Below are 27,414 nucleotides of genomic sequence, written 5' to 3' on the forward strand. Positions count from 1 at the left end.
ACAAGAAGAACTAACAATGATATAACAATGGCTTAAACTGTGTTTTTACAGATGTACTAATGTAGGGAATGGCTCATCTATGCAAGTTCTCTGTTAAATATCTTTCAAGAAATAAAAGTTAAAGCTTGTGTGGACAGCTGGGGAATAATGAAGATCTAAATAAATCCATTGATTAAAAGGTCAGAAGGGAAACACTGAAGTATATGTATTTGTTGTAAAGATCTCAGCAAGTATAAGATACATCTGCCGCAGCCTTACAGAGAAGGCTTTGGACCTACATCTCTGTTCCCCTGCTGTCCCCTCGCCTACTAGCACAGCCTGGTATGAGTGCATTTTGGCTTGTGTGATGACGAAGGGGCTGTGTACCATGTTACAGTATCATCTGCTACTCACCTGTCCATTAACATCAGCTGCAAACAGCCCTGCAGACCTGGAGGCACTGTGGAAATGTGCTGGAGGATTTGGTTTTTTTAATTCTCTGTTGTATTTGAAAACTCTTGGAGGGCTGAGAAAATGCAAAAAGCCTAGGGAAGGAGAAAAACCAAATATGATGCTGATCTTTGAAATAAGAACCGACTTGGCAGTTACCATCCTTGTAAACATAATTTCAGTTCCTGGTAAAAAAATGAAAAGGAAATCTGCAGGCATTTAGAGGCTAAGAAACTGAAGAGTAAACAACACAGGTTTATAAGTAACATTACAGATGGTTTTTTGTTATTTTGCATTTTTAATCAAATTATTAAATTAGTAGGAAAAAATTGCAAATCTGGATTGTTGCAGTTCCTTATGAGTGATTACTGGAAAAATGAATTTAACTTTGCTAGGGAAATAAGAGCTCTCAGGAGCTGAGAGTTGAGCATATTGGCTGAGGGACACTAAACAAAGTTTCAGAGGATCATAGAATATAAAGATGGAAAATACCTTAAAGATCAACTAAACTCTCTTCCTGCCAGGACAAAGTTGTGCGTTTGTAATATATTTTCCAAATGTTTTTCTACATCTAATAAATATAATTCAGTTGAGGGTAATGCTCTTAGAAGTTTTGTGGATATTGGTGATGTTCTAGTTCAATTATTAAAAAGTCAACCAAAAGAAAATGTGCTAATGATAATTACATCTGCAGATGATATTGAGCTGGAAAGTCTTTTGGTTTTCCAAGCAGCAAAGTATACCACCGTCTCAAAAAATTCTTTGGCCATTGCAGTCACAGTGGTGTAATCAATAGACTCTCAGCTGCCATAGTTACAAATAGGAGTGCAAGTGATTGATGTTTAGAACCAGCCATGGTAGTCACCAAAAATAAAAAAAAAAAGTTGTAGACAGCAATTATCTCTGTTTCTTTTTAGGTGATACTTCCACATTAAATTCCAAGGTTAACTTCATCTGGAAAACTTAAAGCACATTTGCTTATAGGTGACAAAAATGTAGGCCTTTGCATGTGAGAGAGCATATGATGATTGTTGTGCTCTGGAAATGTCAGAAAGGTCTGAGTAGCTGACCACACATTAAATATGAGAAGTGTGGCACTATAATGTGAAAAATAACGCTGGCTTTCATAATACCTATTAGGAGTGTGAGATGGTAAAATCTATCACTTTGATAGTCCATCTTTATCACTCTTGGTTCAAAATCTTCCTTAAAAAAAAAAAAACCGCAATCTGTATGCTGATTTGGATTGCTGCTGCTCACTAGATGAATAGGTGAGATTCCAGGAGATCCAGTAATACTCGCTGCAAGATAGCTGTGTACTCCAAAATTAGTAAGATAGTGTCACACTGCACTCTGAGATCCACATCTTAGTGTAGCAATGTGATGGCAGAGATGGATAACAGCATGCTCTTACAATATGATGATAACCAACACCTACACATATCACTTCTTGTGACATGCCTGTGCCACCAAGAGTATGTTTGGTTTCATTCTGGTAAGGAATAGCAGTAAAAACATTTTTTTTTTTAAGTGTTTTTTTAATATGAAAGTATATGGTGTTGGAAATGTTAAATTTCATGATTTACCTAGAAATTATGGTAGTGAAAAACAAAATACACAAAAAAGTGCTCTTTATACAAAATTCTAGTTTTTGCTTTATCATTATTGTTGCTCCTTTTTAAAAGCAGATGGAGTTTCAGTGCTGAGCATGTTTTTTCTGTGCAGTTTCTGCTGAAATGTTTTTTCCAGGTTCTCCAATGTCAAATTCAGTAACATTAAGTGGAGAAACCAAAAGATTCCAAGATACTTCACATACAAAATGCTCAAGCATTTTAAGGCAGATGTGAAGGATGCACCTTTTTTGAAAACGTGACCTTAAGTAGAAATGTTCTTCACTGTAAGCATTTTATAGTCTTACAACTTTAAATTACCATTTCAAGTACCATTTGTAAGAATCAGAGTAGACAATAAGATAAAATCAATTTCTGAAGCCATTTAATGTATATTAAATATCACTGATAATTGTTACTGGGTTAAAAGCAAAGTAAAAACGCGTGATGGAGATACCCTTTTAAAAGCATAATAAGAGTATGCCACTTAAAAATAGAAACAGGCTTCTTAGAACAGATTACATCATCTTAATAGGTATTGCTTATAGAATATACTTGCTCCCAGAGATTGATGCTTGCCCTTGAAAGGCGGTTCATCATCTGTTCAGTTATTTTTAAGAAAGAAGAGTCTGTGAGACTCTGCAAAATGGCTGTAAAATAGAATAAAATGAAGTGCTAGACTATAGATACAATATATTTTTTAACAACCTTGTTTCATGTAACCTAGCTGAAATCAAAAAAAGGTAGACTTGCTTTAATTGTGCATTTTCACACTTGTATTTATTTCAAGAAAAGGCAGACAGAGACACATCCTAAAAAATTCTGTTCACATAAGTAGCAGAACTTGTAATGTTTCAACAGAATAGAACAAATATATAAAAAACCCCAGTTATTTAAATCAATAGGAATGTCCAACTTCAATGTAATAATTGTTATTCGCCCCAATATTAAAAAGGCACTCTCAAATATGATGTGACAAAAATTAAGCTCCAAGAATTTTTCTCACGCCTAATAATTACAGAAATGTGTAAGCATTAAATGTAGTATTTAATTTTTTTTTGAAAAGGAACAACTGAACACTGATTTTACTTACTTATTCTGCTGTGTTTTGGTCTTAAAATCAGAAAAAAAAGATGATTGCCTAGACAAATTCTATTGCTCACATGAAAACTCTAACCCTGCAAACTGGTCTGTGTGGGCAAAGTCCCTAACCCATGTGGATCATTATGTGAATTCAGAACCTAAATGAAGTGTAAAAATGTAAACAGAATAGGTTGTGAAAGGAGAAGTGAGATTTGGAAAATTCCCTCAGCCTTAATAATCCAAAAAGGCTAGGAGGATAGCTAAAGAAATATTTTTTAAAAATAAATGAAATACAGATGTGACCGAACTGAGAGAATTCTGCAGGAGAGAAGAATAAACAGGAAGGGGAATACAGCTGTTGGGGAAAACATTGTTTACACAAGAGAACCACGTTTTTCTATGGTCGCCACTGCCCAGGAATTCTTTTTATACTTTCTTAAAATGCCTGGGCACATACATAATGTAGTCCATCTGCTTTTACTTCATAAAGCCTTTGCTGTTCAGTTATATGCTACGTAGGCTCTGAATGATTACAAAGATGCTATGTTTGATTTTTTTCTCCTTCACATAGTGAAACCAAATTGAAGATAGGATTAAAAAAAGCCACCAAACAAAAGATACTGTTCTAACCAGAAAAATGGCTTATACACCATTTCATCTCTGTTTTAGGGATATTGTGCCTGAACGCTGCTTAGATTTCAAATGTTGTTTCTTCTGTAATAGCACAGCATGAACTCTGAAGAGCACTACAGAAAGTTTTTTTTATAAGTACAATCTTTCTGAGTTTGTATATGGACAAAATATAATTAAATTGTTTTGAGGGAAACAAGGCATACTTATTGATGTATTAAATGCCAACCAGGAACAGCAGTAACAACACACAGGATTACGTACAACAGACATTGTGTTACAAATGAATCATGATTATTAGTGGCTGCCATTTCATATTCTGTGCTGAAAGAGCTAAATAGAAAACAAAACCCCAAAGCTCAACTTATAGGACTTCTACTCCCACGTTAGCACTGTAAACAGAGTGGCTTTGCGCTCAGGACAGTGAGGGCATTTGGGGACTAAATACTGAAGGCAACCTGGTCATCGTGGTGTTCTTGTTAAAGGTGTCTTTCTTGGAGTGTTGGTGTCACATCCAGCTAGGATTTGCAGCATATATGTCAATGGGATTCCTTGGCACGTTGTACATCCGCCCATCCCACCACCCTTTGCAATGGCCAAGAGGATCTTGCAGGTCAGCTTACTGTTTTATGGTGTTTTCACTGGGGAAAATGTTACTGCACCTGAACTTGAACTTTTCACATCCCTTTACCTAATTCCAGTTTATTCACTCCCTCATGTGCCTACTCAGAAGTGACCCAGAGTCAAGTAACAATCTTGCTCAGGCCCTGAAGAGTTTAATTTGGATGCAAAGAAATGAAAAATATAAATGACGTTTTCCAACTATGAGGACACCGCACCTAAAGGAGTCGAGAAGACCTCCAAAATATCTTCATTAAATGAGATAAACTGAACTGTGTAATTACTAGATGAATAAAATCATGGGCATGGTAGAGAGATTAGTTTTATGCTATATTACGATTTTCTTTATGTTGCCCCTCTGGTCTTTCAGTGTTCAAAGGTAGTAATTACCTGTCTCAGTTTCCTGCAGAGGCTGTCTAATTGCTCTCCACTTGCCAGCATCTCCCCCTGTACCACGTGTGCCCACCATCCTTTGCTCTTAGGTTGTCTAATATGATTAACACAACTGAGTTATGATAAACTCAAAGCAATTTTCAGCACTTTAAACTCAAAGTCCAGGTTACTTCTGGTTTCGAGCTGAATATGATCTTTCAGACCTGAAAGCTTATTCCTTTACTTTTGCCATTTATCTCGGTCAGCCTGCTTCTTGCTGCAAATCTTTGCAACCATTTTTGGCAATTCATAGACTTTCATCACATTAACAAAATGTGATTCTTTGTTTTCAGACTACATAAAGTTATTTGCATCTGTGCAAAGAACTGTTGGGTTTTATCAACTCCCTCGTAGTCATTTGAGGAGAGGAGATGGTCTAAGTTATCAGGACCAAACTCTTCCCTAAAGAGGATGTATGTCCATGCATGAAAATGTGCACTCGTTTGCAGTTTAGAATATTATATATCCAAGCACACTATTGTGGTAATTGCAACTGCAGACTGACAGATGCGTGCTCACTACTAGAACTACATTTGAGGCTTGTAATGTAGAAGTCTATCCCCAAACTCTGAAGTAATGCTATTTAGATGAATGTCATTGTGTATGCAATTAAAGAGGCTCCTGGTCACATGAATAGAAAAATTATTGGTAATTATTTTATTTGTATGTCCTTGCTTCAATGTCTCTATTAGTGTCAACACATTTGTTTTTTTCCCTTCAGCCTAGTGAAGCACACTTCCTGGGTTTGACTAATACTGAAACTTGTTACCAACAGAAGGTTGAGGCATGTATCTAGGCTTCTTAAAGTACAAAAAAGCAGACCTTCTAGTAAGCCTAGAAGCTATATATTTATTGCCTTCCCTTCATTTAAATTGTTGTTTCATGTTTGTTCCCTTTTTAAAATAATTTGCATATTGATCCAAGCTGTAAAAATGAATACAAGTACCGTGAGAAACCTTTCCATCTAAATAGCTTGAGGAGGATGCTATGTTCTTTGCTGGATGATAATCAGAGAGTAGCCAGAAGGTGTAAGCTTTGAGGGGTAGAGCTGCTCTCATACACAGTTTATTCCTGTAATGACCCAATGTGAATGAGTTAGGAGGAGAGGCTGCGTGCACTCTAGCTCTCGGCTGCCACATGTCTGACTGCATGAAAACTTCCTCCTTTGATACAGTTTGAAGTTAAACAGATTAACCATAAGTAGTTTGTCTTCATGCTGGAGAAGAAGAGGCCTCATGCAGCTAGCAGTGGTGTCAGCTGGATGTAGCTGCTGACTGCAGCCCTCTGCTTCTCCCCAGTATCCTCCTCTGGAGCAAGAGCTACAGCTCTTTGGGTCAAAGCTGCTGAGGTCAGGCTCTACCCTGCATAAAGTGTGGATGCATTTATTTAGAGCTGATTTCTTTCTGCACAGGCAGGAGATAGGGAAGTTGGTAGGTAACATGTAAGGAGCATGGGGCTATGTGTTTGAAGAGTGGGGGAAGATTTTTGGAAAGGAAGAGCCGGGAGTACACATAGCCCTTTTTTCTGGGGAAGGTGTATGGCTATGCAGAGATGCTGCTTTCCTGAAAGGTGGTGCCTAAATGAGGCTGAATTGGTGCAGAACTCTGTGTAAACACTCACTGCATTTTGAGAATAGCATCTATCAGTTGAGCTTAAAAATGTATTTTCCCCAGCTTAAAATCAAGTAAACAACTCTTAATTTGAAATAAATCTTGTGTAAACATGCTTAGTATCTGTTTAATTCAAAATCATTTTAAAAATGGTTTAGTTAAGCTGCAGAAAAGTAAGATACCTTCTCCATTTCTAGGGCTGGGGGTTTGGAGGCTCTTGAGTCTTTTAAGATGGGGCGACTCAGTAACATTTTTTTGCTTTGCCTGATTTTTATGCTGTGCTGTGATCTTAATTTCAATAATGACTTTGAGTGTGGTTCTGACAAATTGAAAACTGTTGCTGCTTTCAGCTTCTTAAATTTAACAAACTTTCCTTCATTTTACAGTAAAATAGTGGCTGGAGTTATGAAAGTGATCCACATCTTATATTTGAGAGTTGGTTGCATCCTGTATTTGATAGAAATTTTTTTAAAAGCTGACATATTGTATTTTCTGTGCACATTCCATTTTATGTCTTGTTGCAGTGAACTCATTGCTGGTAGAACAATTGGATTCATATTCTGGAACTGCACTGTGCTGCTCTGTTTGTGAAAGCAGTTGTGAGGCTTAAAGCTAAAAATTTTGTTGTCTGGTTTTTGGCTGGATGAACTTGCTGGATTGTGCTGAGAAGTATAACTTTGATCAGGGCTGTGTCCAGCTGCTGGATGAGTGGAAAGGATTCTGCAGAGGCTGCGTTCTCACCAAATGATGTGCTGTGTCTGCCTGCACTGGGCCATTCTAGAGGGACAGAAATCGGGAAGGAGGAGGAAAGTATCTACTTAATTCCTGGTAGTTCCTTAGAAAAAAACTTCAGAGGTTTTCTGTTGCTGTTGGGCCGTACCTTTCAACCTGCTTTTTTTTCCTGTGAAGGGACTAAATTATTTTTTAATAATGAAGGAGGAAGTATATTCCTATTGCTGCAGGGCAGCTGTTCAAAAAGTTGTTATTTAGCACAGAGGCCAATATTACTTGCCACAGATAGCTTTCATGTTTCAGAGAAATTTGATTTGGATGTAACAAAACTTTGCTGCTGCAAACACATTTGGATCCAGGTCTTTGCACTACCATAGTATCGATAGTATGGAGGAAAATATGTCAAATTCAAGTCAAAAAAGTTAAACAGGCAAAGAAAAAAAACCACATTCTCTTGAGACATCTTCAATTAGAACACCTTGTTGGTTGAATAGCAGAAAGATTTTGGGCATATGAATTTAGAGTATCTTTAATTGATGGGCCTGTTCTGATTAAATATTTAACCCAGTAGTAGGGCTGCTCCAGCAATTGCTCAGCTCAATGTGCTTTTGAATTTTGATGATGGAAAATCTGCTGCTACACGGGTGGTAAAGAGATTACTACCTTGTTGTAAAAGCTCGTTTGAAGTATCTGTGCTGCCTTAGACCACAGAACAGAGTTCTCCCACCATGGGAAGGCACTGAACCAGTCTGAATCTAGCATAGCAAACTCACAAACCTGCCTTGACCTGCAAATGTGCCTCAGGATTACCTTAGTCTTAAGGATGTGTTAGTTCAAACAAAACTCCACTGTCTGTCCATCACCTGTCTTCATTGGTGACCAATGCTAGCAACCAGGGAGTTGCATAGAGCAAATACACAGTGGGATTTTCTTGTGGTACTGTGGCCAGTGGAGGCATCATAAAACATAGTCTTTGGGTTTTTTCTATAAAATTGTCCAGTTGCCTTCTGAAGCAACGTAATTTCTGGCCATCGCAACAGATCGCTGTGATCAGAGAGCTGCCCTACTGACACAGATGTTGTGTAAAGATTCACTGTCCTTCTGTTGAATTCAAACAGCTGGTTTGGTATAATGCCCTCTGGTTCCTGTATTGGTTGAAGTCTGGTCTTTTACAACTTTTGTATGTGTGGTATGATGGACTGCCATCATACTCCTCCTTAGCCACCTCCTTTTTCTGGGCTGGAAAATCCTACTCTATCATTGTTTTTACAGAAACTAATTTATATATTTGATCAGACATTTCGTTCTTGCCTGCTTTTTTTTCCCCATTGCTAAGCCTGAACTGATCTGCTCTTGCAGATCCAGCTTGGCTTTGGGTGGACCAAAGATGTAGAGTAAAAAAAAATCTTCACGTCACTGTATAATATTTGTGGAATCGCATGCATAATGTGCAAGGAGGTTCTCATTTTTCCCCATCCCTAAAGAGACACAAGAGAGTTGGAAAAGGTACATTATAAAACAGCAGGAATAAACAGGGCTGGGAAGGAAGGGAGGCAGTAGAAAAAAAAGAAAGAGAAAGGAGTAAGATAAATGTATATGTGTTTGCATAAAGGAGAGAGGGAAAGCTACTTGGTAGGATTCAATTTCTGTGATGGCTGTTATTGAATATATTAGAAGATGGTACAACCAACCTTTGTTTTTTGGAGAGGGAAAAAAGGAAGAATATTCAAGCCAGCCATAACCTTATATCCTCACAGGGGTCAGAGAATTGCTCGCATCTGCTGACTGTCAGTGGTTATGAAGTAAGCAGTTTTGACCATGGCTTACTCATTACTGCCAGGCTGGAGTTACATGGTGTGTGAGCCAACAGGCTCAAGGCAGTAAAATTTTTACAGGCTGAATACTGAAGAACTTAAGAGGGAAATGTGGCATAAATGTGATACAAGGAGCAAATTTCATATTCTACTGAATAAAATCCACAAAGAAGTCATGGTGCATGTCCACAACCCAACTGTTTGGTAAATACGGTATTTTTATATCATCTTTTAGAAAAAAATCCTCCATTGGGATTTAAAAGCAGCAGTAGTTAATTCAGTGTACCTAACATCTTTTCTTACCTTGTATTTTTGCTGTTAAAGAAAAAAATAAAATGCAGCAATGCTCATTAAGCACTTTGCTCTTTAACATGACATTCTTCTTGACCCAGGGCCATACACATGGATTTCAAACCAGGAAGAAAAAGGCAGGCATCTGACCCAAAGTACTGAGAGGATAAGGACAGGGCTAGAAATTAGGACAAAGTTACATAGGCAGGAGAAAAGAAAAGCATGAGGCTCTGTGGTCAGAGAAGAGAACAGAGAATGGAAGTAATAGTTTGTCTGGGATATGTATCCCGAGCACAACAGCCACGTCTTCAGTGACTGGAGATAGAAACAACATGACAGCGTATGTTTGGAGTTCTAGATTAAGGAGCTCTTTTGTATATATAGCCACAATTTCATCTCCCTTGTATATTTAATTCTTTTCTCCTCCCAGGCAGCAAATTGCTAATTGCAGCTCTGCAACTACATTCGAAAGGTTTCTGCAACAGTTTTTCTGAAGATCTTCTGTAAAGATGTAGCTTAGCTGTCAGCCAGTGGCAGGAGACTCTCAATACACTTTGAGTGAGCACAGATCACAGTCCACATCTCTGGCTTGGAAAACTGGAGAGGGAGAGTATCAAAAACTATAAGATGTAACTTGAGGACTAGGGGAAATTACTTAAGGTGTTTCTAAGTCAATCTGTCTCGTTTAACAAAGAGAAGATGAACAGTTGGCTTGACAGTGGTATGTAAGTTGCTGAGGGTCCTCAATCTACTCACTGGAATTTTATCAAGAATCATAGCTTGGAAGCTTATGCTGGATGAATTCAAATGGTAAATAAGGCAGGTATTTAAGCATGTGTATTATTAGCAATAAAGGAAACTAGGTTTTTTTCTGGGCGTCACTTAGGTTAGCATTTATCAAACGTAACTTCGGACATCTGCTCTGTAGATGTCTGCACTTAAACTAATCAACAAGAGCTCTCGTTATAGTCCAGTGGACAGAAACAGGCTCTTTTAGGCTAACATGAACCAAACTCTAGTCTCAATTGTTTGTGTTGGCCAGATCTCCATCCACTAAAACAGATCACAGGGTAATGGTGTAGATGTCAACATCTGAGCTAGGCACACCTAGCATGTCTTTCTGGAAGACATGCCTTACGGTAAGTGCAGGAATAATATTTTGTGATGTTAATCTACTGATTTGTTCTGGCCTTAAACTCTCTAGCCAAATACATGGCAACTGTCTAGGAGCACTTTTCTAGAAAACCTGCAGAGCTTCCCAAAGCCAGATAAGGTATGAATGACCAAGGGGATAGGAATCCTGCTGTGTACAGGGACAAATTCTAGCAAAAACTGAGCCAAAATAGTGGCTAGAATTTTGGAACTTACTATGGGAGTTATAATGGCTCTCCTCAATGAACTGCTGAAATGGGTCATATCCTATTAGGACATGTTGAAAATCACAGAATCAAAGAAAATACGGGATCCTTTTTGGTGCTTCCTGGAGTTTAAACTTTGTTACCCACAGATACCTGAATGTTTCTAATAAAGTTTTTAACATACTGAAAAAAGTAAATTAAGTATAAATTTGTTTTATTTAAAATAGTATAAAAAATTGCAGTATTTTTAAAAAGTAGTTCATCTAAAACTAATGACATCTGATGTATTTTTAAAACTGTGAAAACTTAATCCAACACAAACATACTAAGCTTTCCCTATTACATGATTACGTTGTTTTCTAGGTGGATAAGGTTTTAAGAGTTATAATTGCTAATAGATTTAAAGTACAGAATATTATCATCCAACCTTAAAAGATTTTTGAGGTCGTTCTGTTCCATTCTGGGAGATGATACTCTATGATAAATATAAATATATATATGAATGTATGTATGTATAGTTTACGGTCTAAGTAATGCAACTTTGCAAAGTTCCTTCAATATAGCTTCTTAAAAACCTCCTACGTTTTTTCTTTTCAAATTATTATTTATTCAGTGCCTCAGGGCATGTTAGAGGCAGAAGGAAGAGCTACCAGAGTATGATCACTTTCCTGATGAAAAAATAATTAACCCTCCAGTTGTTCTATAGCGTAATATAGCATCACAGGCACAGATGAGAATAGAACACACAAACTGTTCTTTTATTGCTATTAATTTCGCAGACTTGAAAAATTCTGTTGTATTATCAGTTGCATGCTACAAACTAATTTAGAGCTGTGCGTTGTATCAAAGCTATCATGTGTCGGTGTAAAGTGTCCGTGTGAAATTTAGTTCTGTCATATAATCCTTTCCTTGCCTGGTACACAAATATTGTCCTGTCTATAGCATCTTTATTAGGCCTTTCTGAGGGGGACAGAAGGAAAAGGGAGAGAGGAGCTTAAAATCCTATGGCCTTACCCATGAGAAATTGCAAAAAAAACCCCCACAAAACTTGGAATTTTATGTAGAAGAGTTCAATTTTATCTTCACACCAGTCAGGATATGTTTATATTTTTATTATAAACCAATTTAAGCAGAAAAAAAAAATCTCCAAGCCCTTCAAACTCTACAAATTCTCAGACCGGGAGCACAGCTGAAGGCTGAAGATTGCTTGAATCTGTTATATCCAAACACTCAGTGGCAGCTCTAATGCTTTTTAGCTGGTAGGTGTTGCAATAGAAAAGTTTGTAGTAGACCTGCATGTATGTGCACATGCATATGTGTATAGTGCAATGGAGGTTTAAGAGAACTGTATCATACAAATGACGGAATGGTGCAGGCTATTCATGGTCATGTTTACAAGACAGGGATCTTTAGTTGGTTTATTTTGCGAAATGGAACAAGTGGCTGCTGTAATGTTATAATGTTCTGGTGGGGTAGACTCCACTATCACGGGGGCAAGAGTCACTCACCCCTGTACATACCCAGTAAGGGCTTGTTTTCCCAGCGCAATACTAATTTAAGACCCCTGTCCTTCAAACACTTGGGCTTGTGCTTAAGTATTCCGTAACTCTGGGGCAGACCTGTAATTTATTCAGTGCTTTTTAGTGTTGAGGACAATGGGACACAGTCTCCCTGAAACCTTCAGGAACTGCTGTAATACAAATGTTAAATAATAGTGAGCAATACTATTGAAGTGAAAGGGAATAGTCACATACTCAAATGAACTATTGTTCTTTAGTGTGAATTAAAACAATTACAGCTGTTATTTTGTCTCCTATTCTGATTGCAGAGGTAGATGAAAAATCCTGGTTTTGACTAAACTAATTTTTTGAGAAGGAAGACTAAGCGTAAGAATGATTCTATCACGTGAATTCAAATAGGGTGGTATTGTGAAAATAGCTAAAATGTAGCAGGTTTGAATGCATGAAAGCTGCTGGGTTTGGGGGAATAACATTTCAGTTATAATGTTACTTTTTACTAGTTTGTTTCTTTAGACCTCTTTGTCGTAGTGCAAGGAGAGCAAAATAGATGTTAAAATCATGGAGATTTGATTGTTCTGACTAGAAACAAAAATGTTGTGATTAAAGGAACAGAAACTTTTTACCAGCATGTGATGACTTTATGGTTGTTCTTTTTATAGGCAATTGATGTTTCAGGTTGAGTTGTTTGGCAGAGAAACACAATCGTTCTTGGTCCCAGTAAATACAGTGAAATGCTGCTACTGCTAACTTAATCCATATTGAGCTGCATTTCTCTATATTCTGTTATGGAGGGGTATAGCATTGCTTCTGCCTTCTTTTTTTTTTTCTTTTCTTTTTTTCTTTCCTCTTTTTCTTTGCTGTACTTTAGCACTCTTCTTCTATTGCTTACATTCAGGATTGTCATGAACATGCTGCAGCCTCCAGTGACAAATCTGAACAGGTGAATTAGATGCTTCAATTAAATCTAAAATCTCTGGGTAACTATGGCAGGTAATTTGCTAGTAGATACTTGCAATTATTTGAGTAGGCATTGATTTCATTGGATAATGTTGGATATCACTGTGTTTCGATTGAATATTTAGTTTGTTTCTCACCATTAATGTTTGAGCTGCTAGAAAAATGGTCTTTGGTGGCTGAAAATCTTTGTGCTGTATTGTATCTTGTGATAGACTTGCCTTGATCAAGTCCGTATATAATGAGAGTTTTCTACCACTTTAGGATATCAGAAAGTTTTCTTTCCAGAATCTTTATCTCTTACAGTGCAACTAGCCTAATACACATTTAATTCAGCTTTCACTTATCTCCTGTCTTTCCACATGAGTTTGCTGATAGATTTAAACTACCTTGACACAGGACATCTATATTTTTGACAGGCGTTTCAGTGTTACTTGCTTGTACTGCTGTAGTGACTGGGAATCTGAGTCATAGGTAGCTGCTCCACTCTGCTAGTCTTGCATAGGAAAAGAAGAAAAAGGCAGTCTGTATGGCAGGGGTACCTGCAGTTTTTCCTCTCCTCGCACAGACATAAACTTCTCTTTCAAAGCTGACATACTGGTTGTTATTTTGTGGCAGAAAGGCAGACAGTACTTTTGTTGCTTTCCACAGTGAGACAGATAGACATGCAATGGTAATTAAGTACTTTAGATGAATTGCAACATGACTGCAAATTTGCTTAATCAAGCTTAATAGGATGAGGTGCATGGGGATGCACGCGCAAGCGGAGATGATCATAATTAAGTCCAAAATGGCAAATATAAGAAATGTATCATTGGAAGTCATTATGCACTTTTGGTTATCTAAATTCATATCTCAAGAATAGTTACATTTCTTGAACAAATCTGATGTACAGCTGCTCAGTGTCTGACCTAAGAGATATTATTTGGATCTATTATACTGTCCAAGTAGTTTTCCTTTTTAGCTAGGCATTTCTCGCTTTATAAATTTCATCTGTACTGTGTAAGACGTTGGAAGTCCTTACATTGCACATGGAAAAGCTTAGTTACAGGCATTATTTTGTATGAAACATTACATTTTCTGTTCTCTGACTACCCGGCATCAATCTCGAATTTAAAAAAAAAAAAAAAAAAATCAGTATGTGCTTATATATGCTCATGTAAAAGTGTAATGCGTGCTCCTTGTCATAACACCACTCACGCTATGAAGTTATTACAGTTTTGTGGGAACTGAGATTCTAGTTCCTTATGCTTTCTGTGCTATATGCAGAAATGGTGTAAGATACACTATACGCTAAATACTTTGTCCTCAAACTACAGCCTACTTCAGTTTGAATTTAATTTGCATGTAGTCTTTACAACGATCAGGTATGCCAGAAGGTGCTATACTTACTGCAGAGATTTGTGCTGATTCCATCTGCTGGTAGAGTTTACCCAGAGCCTCCAACAGGAAGTTTTGCTATATTCCAGGCATTTTTCCTTCTTGATTTACTTACCCACCTCCTTCCAGCCTATACACACGCCGTGCATGCTTTTCAGATCGAGTAAGTGAAAGGTTGGGTGACAAATTAGACTGGAAGCATCTGTTTCTGCTTCTATGCTAGAAATGCTGAGACAAAAATACACTGTATGTAAAGAGAGTTAATGCATTTATCTGACATAAGTTCATTTTGGAGATGATGCTTCACTAGCTGAATTGTCCCTGAAATTGAGCTACTACTGAAAACAAATTTTGCGTTTTATGGTAGACTAAAAGAAAGTAATAATGCAGATGTACTGTAGAGGACATAAAGCTTCCTTGAAAATACATGACAAATCTGTATTTTAGTAACTGAACATACTGAACAGGGTTTTTTAACTGGGTCTGAACATATTTTTAGCACTCTTGAAGACAGACTTTTCTGTTTGAATACAGGTTTAGGAACCTGTGTCAGCAAATATTTGCCCTTACAATCAAGCATTCCAGAATCTGACTTTCAAGCCCCCAGGATTTAGGATTTTAACATTTATTTATTTATTTATTTATTTACTTACTTATTTATTTTAGTCTTTTGAAATTATTTCACTTTTATCTGGCATCTCGTAGTTTACCAAGCTATTGATTTAATACGATACTGCTTTCCGATTTTGTGGTTTCTTATGTGCTCTCCTTAAAGAATTATATTCCATAAATATTGTACTTAGATGTTTACATTGGGAAATTAAAAGCAGGTTGCTCCAGGTTGCTGCTTAGAAAAAGATGAAGAGTAATACTCTTTTTATGTCAGTAGTACCATAAGATTTTCTTGTACAGCATAAACCTCAAAACTAGCACCTACGGTTTCAGATGCTTAGGAGCTCTTTCATCATAAAATGTCCAAGTTGCATTTGGATCAGTGCAGTTCTCTTACAGTCAGTAAAATCCTGACACTTTTCAGACCAGGATTTTGAAGAAAAATTTGCAGGACTGAGACCACAATGAGGTCCTGTTTCTCATGTCTTAGAGAGTAATTGCAGAGAAAGGAGAAGATTAGTTTGTATTACATCAGCTTTCCCTTGAGTAGAAAACCAAAGGTTCATTCTGATAACTTGTGTGGTATTAAGTAGATTATGCTTTGTAAGCACTAGGGTTTTATACCTAATTCCTGAAGCCACAAGTAATCTTAAAAGATGTCTAATAATAATTTGAATTGAAAATGCATTTATTCGCACACATAAAAGGCAAAAGGTCATGCTGATGTAGTATGCAGTGTTCTTTCTTGGCTGTCCTGCGCTGCTGCTGCAAAATGGAGAGTACTTCTCCATAAATTTTCAGTGTATCAAAAAAACTAAAAGTGTCCTTAATTTAATAGTTCTCATAGTATTGCATCTTCCCTGGTTGGCAAGAGAAATGTGTGGCATGTGGTAACACAGCATTAAGTATTTTGAATCATCTGTATGAGCGTGTCATATGGGAATTCCACATTGTGTTGTGGATTGCCTCTTTATGAATTCCCTAGCGTTTAAGAGACACTAATTACACATTTAGTTAAGATAAATGCTGACATTGTTTCACGCTAAATGTCCCTGAAGACTGTATGCAGGAAGACTACAACTAAAATTTTACAGGTTTTTTGTTTTCTGGATTTTTTTCTCTTCTTTTAAGGAGTTGGAGATATGAGGTAGACCCAAATCCCAGTCTGTTGTAGAAAGTCCTTATGCAAACTTGCAGTTGTAGAAATTAATAATTACATTTATTAGTACTTCCTTTCTTCTTGTGGCCCACGATCTCTGACAGTGTAATTCTATTCCCCAGAGCTAACATTCTTTGCTCACTTGGACTATCAGTCTACAAAGCCACAGCTGTTCTTACCGTGTTTTCACCAGTGCTATGATATACTGAATAGGAAAGGGATTCTGATCTCAGCTGCACCATTGTAAAATATAGTTTTATACATGACATGTTTCCACTGACATCAGCCGAATTTCTCTGGATTTTCATGGCTGTAACTGAGATCAGAATTTAGTCTCAAGTCTCACTAGGTTTTTCAAAGCCCTACAACATGTCTTAATTAAATACCTTCCTGCTGTACCAATTCTTGCTGGCAAAAGATGTAGGTAATCTCATGTTTCAATTTCAGTTAGAAGTTCCTTTTTGCACAGGCCCATGATTTTCTTCACAATTCTTCTTTTCAGACTGAAGTTGTAAACCTGTGCTCTCAGTCACTCGCAGCTAAAGCAAATAAAGGATTTGAGGACCTAATGCAGGACAAAGGTGTTTTATCCAGCACCGGATAAAGCTTCCACACTCTTTCTGGCACTGCTCCCACCCTCCTCCATTGCTGCTTAATTTTGGAGGCCCATAAGCTCTTTACCCACCTGCTCTTCTGACTAGACAATTATGTGTGGGGTGGGACTCTTGGTGTGGATAGCGTGGTGCCTTGCTCGGGCTTCCACCAGGCACAAGCTAAAAGTAGTAGCGTAGAGTTCCTCGAGGATCCCCTACTAAGGGGCAGCCTCGGCTCATGCCAGTGTAGTTCTGATTAAGGCTTTTCACAAAGTATCATACTTTGTAGGAAGATATTTTGGCAGTAGCTGCTCCTTGCTTTTTATATCATAGCTTAGCATTTATCATGCTTGCCTAAGGAGTGGAAGCCATGGGAGCAATTTCCTCCTTCCTGAGGGAATTCAAAGCTGTCTCTACCTCACGAAAATATCGCCTAACTACCCAGGAACTCTTTCAGCTCCGGACACACCCCTCTTTGGTTTGAAAGTCTTCAATATGCAAAAACAACAAGGCAAGTCATCAGTGAGATGTGTTAGTCTTGTGGTTAGTGCACTGGATCAGGTCAGAAGTTTGAGGTGTAGTTCTTATTACCAGAACTCAAGCTTTGTTCATTGATTGCTTGGTGTAATATGTGGAGTTACCCTGGAAGACTTCCCCTTCTAGATGAATGCACTAACCACATCTTATAAAGGTAGAGTATCATTGCTGTTTCTTTCTTTAAAAAAAAAAAAATAAAAATTCTAGGCATCATCTTTTTCTACTGTTAAATGCAGCACCTCATAGATGAGATTTTATCAGAAATCTTGAATGGTGGTAGTTTCTTCATTATGAACATATCAGGCCTATGATATGTGCAACCGTATTATATTACTTACGCAGAGCTGATCTGATCAGTGAAAAAAAGGTTGCCATGTATCCAGCAACCCAAGAGTCCCACAATTTGTGTGAGTATGTCATCTCATTAATTTGTGATGCAGATCTTTTGCAGTTTTTCTGCCTGGTTGGATGTCTCATACACTCTGTGAGTTTGGCAGAGTAAGATTAGAAATATGGTAACCCTAAAGTTTTGGATTGTGTTATGAGGTATGTATTTGTCCTTACTGCACAAGGAGCATAGGCGCTTGCTGCAAGGTTCTGGATTTACTTTTGAAGATGAGGAGCATACAAGTTTGTCAGATCTTGTTTGATTCAGTCTGCGTATTCTGAACAAAATCAGTTTACTCTCTGAGTTAGGCTAGTAAAGGAAGGGAAACGTATTTAATTTGCATTCGGTGGGTTTTTTTCCCACTATGAAGGTTTTTTGGGGTAAACTTTTTATTGTAACTGTGAAAGAGTTATAGGAAAATCATCATGTTTTGTGGTTTGATTGTTTTCCATTTCCTTGGAAGAAAGCTAAATTTTGTATACAAATTTTTTTATAAACAAATTTGTTTTGTTAATATAGTATTAGGGTAGTGTACAAAGCTGTCATAAAAATGGGGATTCCTGGGTACAAAACACCTACATCAACTTGCTACTCTGATACCTGATCATGAGAATACCAGTATTGTTGTCAAACGTGCGGCTTGTGTAACAAAGGGTGTCTTGTATGTACTTAATAGGTGGTAGAAGAATAATTTGAAAAACTAAAACCCTTTGAAACTGAAATTGTTCACTTCTAAGAAAGGGGGCCTTGATATTTTTCGTATAGCAATAAACAGGAGAAGCACTCCATTTTAGAAGGAAAACCTTAATGAGCAAAATTTTATAACAGTTCAAAGTTATTGAAGTGCTGTATTGTCAATGAAAGTTGCAGATTGACTTTAAAGTTTGTCAGTGTAATTTGTCTCCTACTATAGGTACATGGAGATGTCTCTGCCTGTGTGCCTGTATGTTATGTAGTAAACTTTTAGTTCCAAATTTGTTGGTCAGGCTTTGAATTGGTATTGCTGTAAAGATACCAAAATGAGTATGTTTTCCAATTATTATCTTCTCAGTATAACTTTAATACTAATATCGATTTTATAAACAGGGGTTAGAAAACAAAATTTCTTCACTGAATATACTAGAAAAATAGTAACATAAAAGATAGTAAGAGCCATATTTTAGTAAGAGCCATATTTTAGCATACATAAGCCTGCCATATCTTAATTTCAGTGGGATTGATGCTATAGTAAAGTTCTACTTAAATTTTAATTGAGTCTGTTCGGTTGTCTGATTTCCCTAAAAGTTGTATTAGTTTGCATCATGAAAAATGGAGAAAAAATTTCACTACATAAACAATTGCCCCTTTGTTCAAAGGTTCAAGCTCAAGTGCGACACGCAAAACTGAACTTTGACAAACTGAAGACTGATGTCTGTCAAAAAGTGGATCTTTTGGGAGCAAGCAGATGCAACCTCCTTTCTCATGTATTAACAACATATCAGGTATCCAAAGAAAACGTTGACCTCCAAAAGAAATATTTCCTGTTAATATATGTTTTTTGGAAGAGGTTACCATGGCGATATTCAACTGTAAGAATATGTAACTAGTATTGGAGGGGAGATGTGAAATTTGCACTGAAAGCAGATCGGTGTTAAAGCTAACATTGCATTGAAATTGTACCCTACCTTACAGACAACACTTCTTCATTTTTGGGAAAAAACTTCGCACACGATGGCAGCCATCCATGAAAGTTTCAAAGGTTATCAGCCGTATGAATTCACTATGTTAAAGGTAAGGAATATATAGATATGTTTGTTTGCCCAATGATAACAAATAAGAGATCATACAAGGATGTAGAAAGCACACATTCATATTTTGTCTGTATATTTTCTGACAATTTTATCCCTGTTCTGTCTTTTCATTTAAATACAGGTTTTCTGTTTAATGCACTTCTGGCTAGTAGGATCAAAAACTGCAATGTAGAGTGCAGTGACTAAGGAATATTTCAAGGAAGACATTATTCAGAGCTGCACTTAAGTATGCATTTAAGTGCTAACTGGGATTGTATTTGATTATTCCTAAAGAATCATAAAATCTATCAGAATTATGGATTTATTTGCTCTATAGAATCCCACAAGTGAATTAATACTATTTTGCCCTTGTATCTGTTTTTCAAAACTCACACTCTTTAAGAACACCTTATTGGACTGAATATGAATACATGGATGCTCAGCGTTCTCACACCTGTACTCAGACTTTTTAACCCTTAACTGCCCTGGGAAATACTGTTTTGCTTGACTAGTGGTATTTGCTGATCCTTTGTAATCTTTGAATATGGAATATGTGCAATATCTGACTGAAGTCTGAGTTGAAAGTTTCACCAGGTATCTAAAAATAATCACTCAGCACTGCGCATTTCCCTTGTCATGCCTGCCCCTGCATATGAAGTTGTTTTGCTCGCTGCAATTCGAAGTTCAGCAGGGGAATGGGAAAACAGTGAAAAAATTAGTTAACTTTCCAGTTATCCCCATAGATGTCTTTGTTCTGTAGTTATTTTGTGCAGTGTAATAACTGTGATTGGCTGATCCTGTTTGCATGGGAGAAAAATAACATTTATCTGAAGGAGGTCTGATGGAAGGGTTACCATCAGGATGAAAGTGAGGAATGAACAGCTTGCGGCAAAGCCACTGTTTGCTTGGAGGGACAACCCAGTTTGAAAACAATTACAAGTCATAGCCTCAATCCATGAAACACTTGTGCGTGTGACATGTAGAAGTGGAAGTTGGGCTGTATTATGCTATATAGCTTGTCGCTGCCCCAGAGCTCCTGGAAAAGAAGCACCTGAAGGTATAAGGTTTAATTCACCCCACACTACCAAACTTGTCTGTACATGACTGTGCTATATTTAAAGTTGTTTTCTAGAAGGTGGGTTGAGAGGGAGCAGTTTCTGAACTTTGAAGTGTGTAAAGAGCTTGAAGGAGACTTACTGCTGCAGCTTGAAACATCACAACAGACCAAACAAACAAATTTCAAGATCAGTCTCTCCTGACCGAGGACGAAAATAAGAGGAGGCTCATAAACTGTTTCATCTTACCTAGCCTCTGAAGAATCCTGTCTTGCAGGAGAAGTCCTCATTTGCTGTGAAGTTAACATAACTCTAAGCGTCTTTCTTGCATAGTCCATGTCATGGAAGATGGGTTTTAGCCAGAGCTTATGTCCAGATTTCAGCAGGAGACAGTTGGGCATAGTTATCTTGACATTGCTAGTAATTGCATACAGACTCACCAATTAAACTCCAAGCCACAAAAGAAAGTCCCCTTTATTTCCCCACCGTTGCCACCCATTGCAATGATGTCTAATTCACAGCCTGGGTTTAGCACAGCCGGAGTACTGCTCAGGAGCCTGGGTACCATACTGGTGGGCTGTTCTCATAACTTCCTCATGTTAGAAGGTTTCTGAGGATTTTTCTCCTCTTTGCTTTGATACAAACCAGTTCCAGTCCAATTTGTGTAGGTAGCCTATATTGTTGCTGGGTATTTATTCTTTATTCTCTTTTGTATCTAAAAATGTGATAATCTGAACACGACATATGATGTTTCAAAATGTATAGTAACATTTGGACACCTTGGAGAGAAACTTATACAGAAAATGCACCTGTTCTGGAGTGTGAAGTACCCTTGTGATGGAGGATGAGAGAGATTTGGGGATGCTTGTTATCTTTTGAACTTCCTCCTGTGAAAGATTTTAGTATAATCTAAATTTGAAATTAGGTTGGGAATCATGATGAAGAAATACAATCTATATTGAGTCCATACATGTGTAACAAGCAGTCCATTGAAGCAAAAAGTAACTGTAAAAATGGTTGTGAATATTGTAGTGTGTTTAGGATGCAGCCTATCTTTGTTACAAGAATCTTAACCATTTTTATTGCTGGCCTTCTGCGCTGAAAAGATGTGATTTCCTGTTTTTGCAGTGATATGTACGCTGAGAAATGATGCTAATCAGGAGGTAGTTTTATACTACAGCATTTCATGAAAGTCTGTGCTTTCAGAAAACAGCTGCTTGGGAATAAGACTATGTTACTGCCTTTTAGTATCAGTTCTTTATTTCTTTCGGTTTCTAGAGTGTGGGATTATTTTCTATACCAAAGTTAAGTCTCCTCTGTGATCTGTTTTCCCCCAATTAGTAGTTGTCTGTTTACATTAAATGATTGATAAGGAGATTAAATCAAATTCTGGTGGTTGCATCAGGTGAGATTCTGTTGCATAAGAGAATAGATGTTTGCTGCTACTTCAGGTGCCCTACTAGGGTAAGTGACCTCACCTCTACTTGTCATTTCTGAAGGGTATGGGACTCCCATGAGTCCTGTGTCTCCTCTGCTAGACCTGGGTGTGGAATAACAATAGATGTTTATGGTTAGGGAACTGATCCCTACCAGTCATATCATATGTTCATGCCAGAGTAACTATATATTAAGAAGGAGCTACAAGCTAATTCTACATTGAGATTACATGGTATTATTTTTTTTATGAAGTATAATAAATAGCTATAGCTGATCTAGGGTAAGTGTAGTTTCTGATGGAGAAACTTTTTCTAAAAATGTACCCAATGAAGATGCCGTGTCTGCTGTTGACTTTATGCATTAAAAATACACAATTAGAATATATAATTGCTTAAAAGATACATAAAATATTTCAGTGTGCCCATTTCTATGTTTAATCCGGAGTTACCCCTTTTAGAATATTTTCCCCTGTCTTATATGTTAAAAGGGATCTTTCCTAAAATAAAATTCTGAATTTGGTGCTTGAAAATCATTTTTGTGTTTTATGATTCCAGTTCTGATACTAGCAGCTTAATTTTGCTCATACAAGTGATCCTTCTGAATTAAACTAAGCATACATGTATGTAGGATTAGCGTTTTACTTTAAAACAAGAATTTAAAGAAACTGTTAATATTTTACTTAGATGTAGATTGTCTTACTGAAAAATTAGAAGGTGCTATGTACTGGAAAATTACTATTTTTATTTTGTAGCATGAATATATTCATGTACCAGGTTTACCTCAGGAAAGAGACTCTTAAATGCCTCTCGGGATTGTTTCTGGAAAGAAAACATTGTCTTTAGAGATGTTTGCCAAACTCCCTTAATGAAAAGCAGCCCATTTGTTTTCTTTGCTTCAGGGTATATGCTGAGAGTAGTATAATTGTGCTATTGCAGCTGTATTTCCTAACTGCAAGTTTTATGCTTGATGAAAGATGATTATTAATGTGCTAACAACTCTATATATCATGATGTAAAAGTATCCGTTACTGTATCCATTGCTGTAATATTAAAGATGATGGGCTGCTGTTTTGGTAAAGCCTTTAAGGTTTCATTGTCTTGAAATTACCGTATAGCAAATGAATTCAAATTTATTTCAGGGGCTACTTTTCATGAATAATACTTCTTTCTAATTTCTGTCACCATTTATTTGCCTTAGTTACTTAATGAATATTTAGTTGCATTTTTTACATTTTAATGCTATAATACCAAACTTCCTGAAGAGTTCGTATGAGCCTAGAAATAATAATAGCCCTGGTAAGGGAGTCAGAAGGCGTAAATCTCAATGCATCCATTTATTTCCGTGCAAAGTGGAACACTGCTGCCTGTGCTTCTTATGTGGTTTGGAGAACTCTGTCCAGACAGGTACTACAATACTGTTGCCTTCTGCTGACCTCTGCTGTAGTCTGGTAGCCTTTCTTGTTTCTGTTTATTGCACCATGACTTTACTCATAGGCAAGATTGTGTGTAATTTTATATCTCTAGGGGTTTTGAGGGGGGGTGGGTTTTTTTTCTGATGAATCTCCACGAGGAAATTCTGAGACTACCTGCTTTTCCTCTTCCCTTTCAGCTCTCCCCCCGCTCCTCCCCCCCCCCGCAAATGAAACATATCCAAGTTTTTGTCTCCTCAGTGGTGTCGTAGTTCTCCATATGTGTCGTGACATCCTGGGATGTATCCCTGGCTCCTGGACCTGCCCTTAGCTGTGTTGCTTTGATTCTTTCTCAGTCAAGAGGAAGTGCATTAGTTGTCCAAGGCACTTGAGGGAACTGTGGGCTAGCTGAGTGCGTTGTCAACACTCTGGTGATTTAACTGCAGAGGACAGGTTTTGTGTGCAGTCCAGATGATCTTGGCTTGACTTGAAAGCAGCCCAGATGCAGGTGAAGGAATTTTCTGAGTGAGTAGCAGTCAGCCTCGGAATGGTGCCTGAGCTGGAACCAGAGTTAACTCTGCAGTGAAGGAACTTCTTGTTGGCTTGGATATTTAGTCTGAGTACTGGGAGCAAGCAAATATCACTGGGTGACTTTTGGTTGTAGAGACAGACAAGATAGGCAGAGTGAATGACTGTGAACTTGCTCTGCTAGTGTGTATGGTCTTACCCTGATTTTTATAGTAAGAGAGAAATAATAAAGCTAGGAAGATAGCTTTCTAAACATGCAAGGATCCTACCTTAAGCCACATGCTGATGTAGCTCACAACAAAGTCCGTATGAGTTCACATGAGCAACCAGAATCATGCTGTGAAGTTATGCATTTGTCTGCTCTGCGCCAGCGAAGTCAGGTATGCTTCACCCACCCAACTGACGTGTGCTTGCTTTTGTCTGAACTCAGTCTGTGTCTTTACAGCCTTGTTTGATCACTACACTTTCTAGATGGTGGGACTTCTTCCCTTCTTCTGATGGGAGATAAGAGAATATCATAGTTTGATTTCTATACATGCTGACAGTAGTGATCACGGTACCATGGGTTCATGTTTAGAAAACAGTTGACAATGGCTTTTTAACACTGAGCTTTATGTCATACCCATTCTCTAGCCTTTTAAAATCTTTTTAAAAAAGATATCTCAGTTTGTAGTGCACATCAAGATGTGGAGTAGAGGGAGGCAGGGGAGAGGAAAATAATTTCAGTATTTGCTATCAGAATTTGAGGGAATATTGTCTGAATTAAATTGTTACATTAGATTATTGCATTAAAATACAGCTGCTGATTTTTAACAATTTTTATCATAATCTCCATTGAAACTGAAGCTTTTTCAGAGCTATGTTTATTTTTCTAATACAGGAAACAGTAACTGCCATTATTATCATGCTGTTTCCTTCCCAAGGTACTTGTGAACTCCATTTCTATATGCTGTTTCTGTGGTTTGATCACAGTCCTTTAAATATGGATTTCCTGAAACACTTGTGAAGTCATCATAAAATACAGTTCCTTAAAGAAGGATGCTGGTTTCTCTGTATTTTTCTTGGGGAAGATGCAGAAGATTTTACTTCTGATAATTGTCTTTAACTTGTATAATTAAGCAGTGGTTACAGTAGTCCTGTTTGTTATTCAAAACAATTACATCCTTCTTGGGGCAGGCTTTGTGCTGCTATACTTAGTGGCAGGCAGAGCACCACAACTGTTGCACCATCGCCTCCTGATTACAGGGGACTGTGTGTCCTACTGTAAAAGTGTCCAAGATGGTTCAAGTGCCTGAAGCAGTACAGTCCCCATAATGCAAAGCTCTGCAGCCTTTCTCTGCTCTGCACTTTTGTGCAAGTATAGTGCATATTCTTACATTTTTGAACTCTAATCGAGGTCCTGTTGCAGTCAATGGAATAATTCCCATCAATTTTATCAGTACAAGAAGTGCAGTCTAATCAATACTCAGTACAAATGCAGTTAAAGGGTAACATATTCGTTCATAGGTGATCTAGCTGAGGTGGCTAGTGTCTGTTATTCAGAATCCAAGAAGTACACTTACATGTGATTCTGGTTAGCACTGTTACAGTGTCCAAAAAAAAGTGGCAACCACAGAATAAGGTAAATTTCTTTAAAGCCTCTATTTATTATTGCTGCTTTTGTGATCCCTCATCTTTTGACGCATGATGTCTGCAGTGCTAAAGGTGTTTATGACAAATTAATCTGCGGTTCTAGATAGAAGAATTAACATACTGGGAGGAAAAAGAAATGCAACTGCAGTATATGACACGTCCCATCAGTTTAGTTTCTGAAACACTGAAGTATATGTTTCCTCATACAGATGAGTACTGAGCCAAGCAGAAACTGGAATGCCCCTTCTGGGGACTCATCTGTCCTGGTTAACAGGGCAGTGCAAACAAGACCTGCAACATGCCTGGGAATGCTTTTCTTGTAACAGATGGGCTAGGGACTCTAACTTGTATTCAATAGATGAGATGGATGTAGTGGCCATGTTTTTTTCTTTGTTTTATTATTCTGATGAAACATACTACCATTTTGTTAAAACTCCAGATGCAAAACCACTACATTTTTGTGTGTGTTGAGTTTTGCAGAAAAGGTGGCTTATTTGTTTTAGCCTCAGCTTTTTGGGGGGTGGGGGGAGAAGGTGGGTGAGATGCACTACTATGAGTATGAGTAAGACATAAATAAACTTAAGTAGAAGTGGCCAGGACTATTCACATGAAACATGGTTTTATTTTTCAGAAACTGAGTTGGACTTTGGAAAGAGGAACATGTTTTCACCTTCACAGCAAAACCATTTGATAGAGCCAAATATTCACATTGCTAACGTCTGCAATTATATAATTACTATCTTCAGTTATTTAATTTTTCTTACAGAAATCCTAATTAATGCTTAACAGGGACAACCAGTAGTATACTTACCACTTCTGTAATCTTAAAGAGTCAGTCTATAATGCTTTATGTGTTGGCTTGTTCATATGTCCAAATTTTGGTTATAAAAATGCTGACTGTGAAACTGCACATTGTTATTTTGTAGCATGGCCTTTCAGATTGCAAAGGACAGTAGGGTTTTGTAATAGCACACCTGGCCTCTATCTAATTAATTATCCAAGATTTTAACCCTCATTTTCAGATTCAGGATACAAGTAGTACCTTCCCACTACACTGCAGTTGCCAAGGTTGCGTGAATAGTTGTGTCAGAAAAAAAGAGAATGAAGTAAAGCAGCAGTGGATGAGGAACAAACCGATGCAAAGAATGAATTTTTCTCAACTTTAAAAAAGAAAAAAGGCAAAAAAGGAGGGGAAAAAAGAGGCAAACCCCCAAAATGGCAAAGAAACAGGCTGTCAGTGCCTGCTTTGCACATGGTATAGATGGTTTTACTTAGAAATACTGGAAACAGAACATGAGTTTAGAAGTAGCCAAGAGTCACCTTTTTATATAAAGTGTGTTCCTGTGACTCAATTTGAATGAGTAGCTTCTACCATTTTTTATTTTGCTTGTTTGGGTCAGATATAGTTTTGATACAGCTCAGAACCATTCTTGCTTAATTTATGTAGGTTCTATAGTCTGGTTTGGCCTTCAATGACACACTTTTGCTTCCCTGATTCTACTTTGTTTTCTTCTCTTCGTTTGTATTATGGTTATGATCTAGAGCTTACAAGATCCTGTGAATAAACTAACAGAAAAAGCAGAAAAGGAGGACCTGCAGATTGAGAGCACCAAATCAGTACAAGATCAGCAGAGTCAGTAAGTCACATGGCCTCTATATTAAAATAATAAGTATTCTTGTCTATAATCTGCTTTCTGATTGCTAAAGTCACCAAACATTTATAAATGGAAATATAGACACAGCTAGTCTGATCACACTAGCTAATAGTAAGCTTAATACAAGAATTCCTGAAATGTTGTGGTGTGTACATGAAAACTAATAAACTTTATGGT

The 27,414-nt window shown here is 37.4% G+C and overlaps 1 protein-coding gene across 1 annotated transcript in view; it reads left to right on the plus strand.

Annotated features, from left to right (window-relative positions):
• Positions 1 to 27,414, plus strand: part of ICA1 (islet cell autoantigen 1) — a 76,071-nt gene that overhangs the window by 28,422 nt on the left and 20,235 nt on the right. The window contains 3 exon segments of the mRNA XM_052801410.1: positions 19,109 to 19,234; positions 19,425 to 19,523; positions 27,125 to 27,219. Coding sequence (XP_052657370.1) covers positions 19,109 to 19,234; positions 19,425 to 19,523; positions 27,125 to 27,219 — 320 coding nt within the window.

This window comes from Harpia harpyja, chromosome 1, assembly GCF_026419915.1.
Source record: "Harpia harpyja isolate bHarHar1 chromosome 1, bHarHar1 primary haplotype, whole genome shotgun sequence".
Lineage (NCBI taxonomy): Eukaryota > Metazoa > Chordata > Aves > Accipitriformes > Accipitridae > Harpia > Harpia harpyja.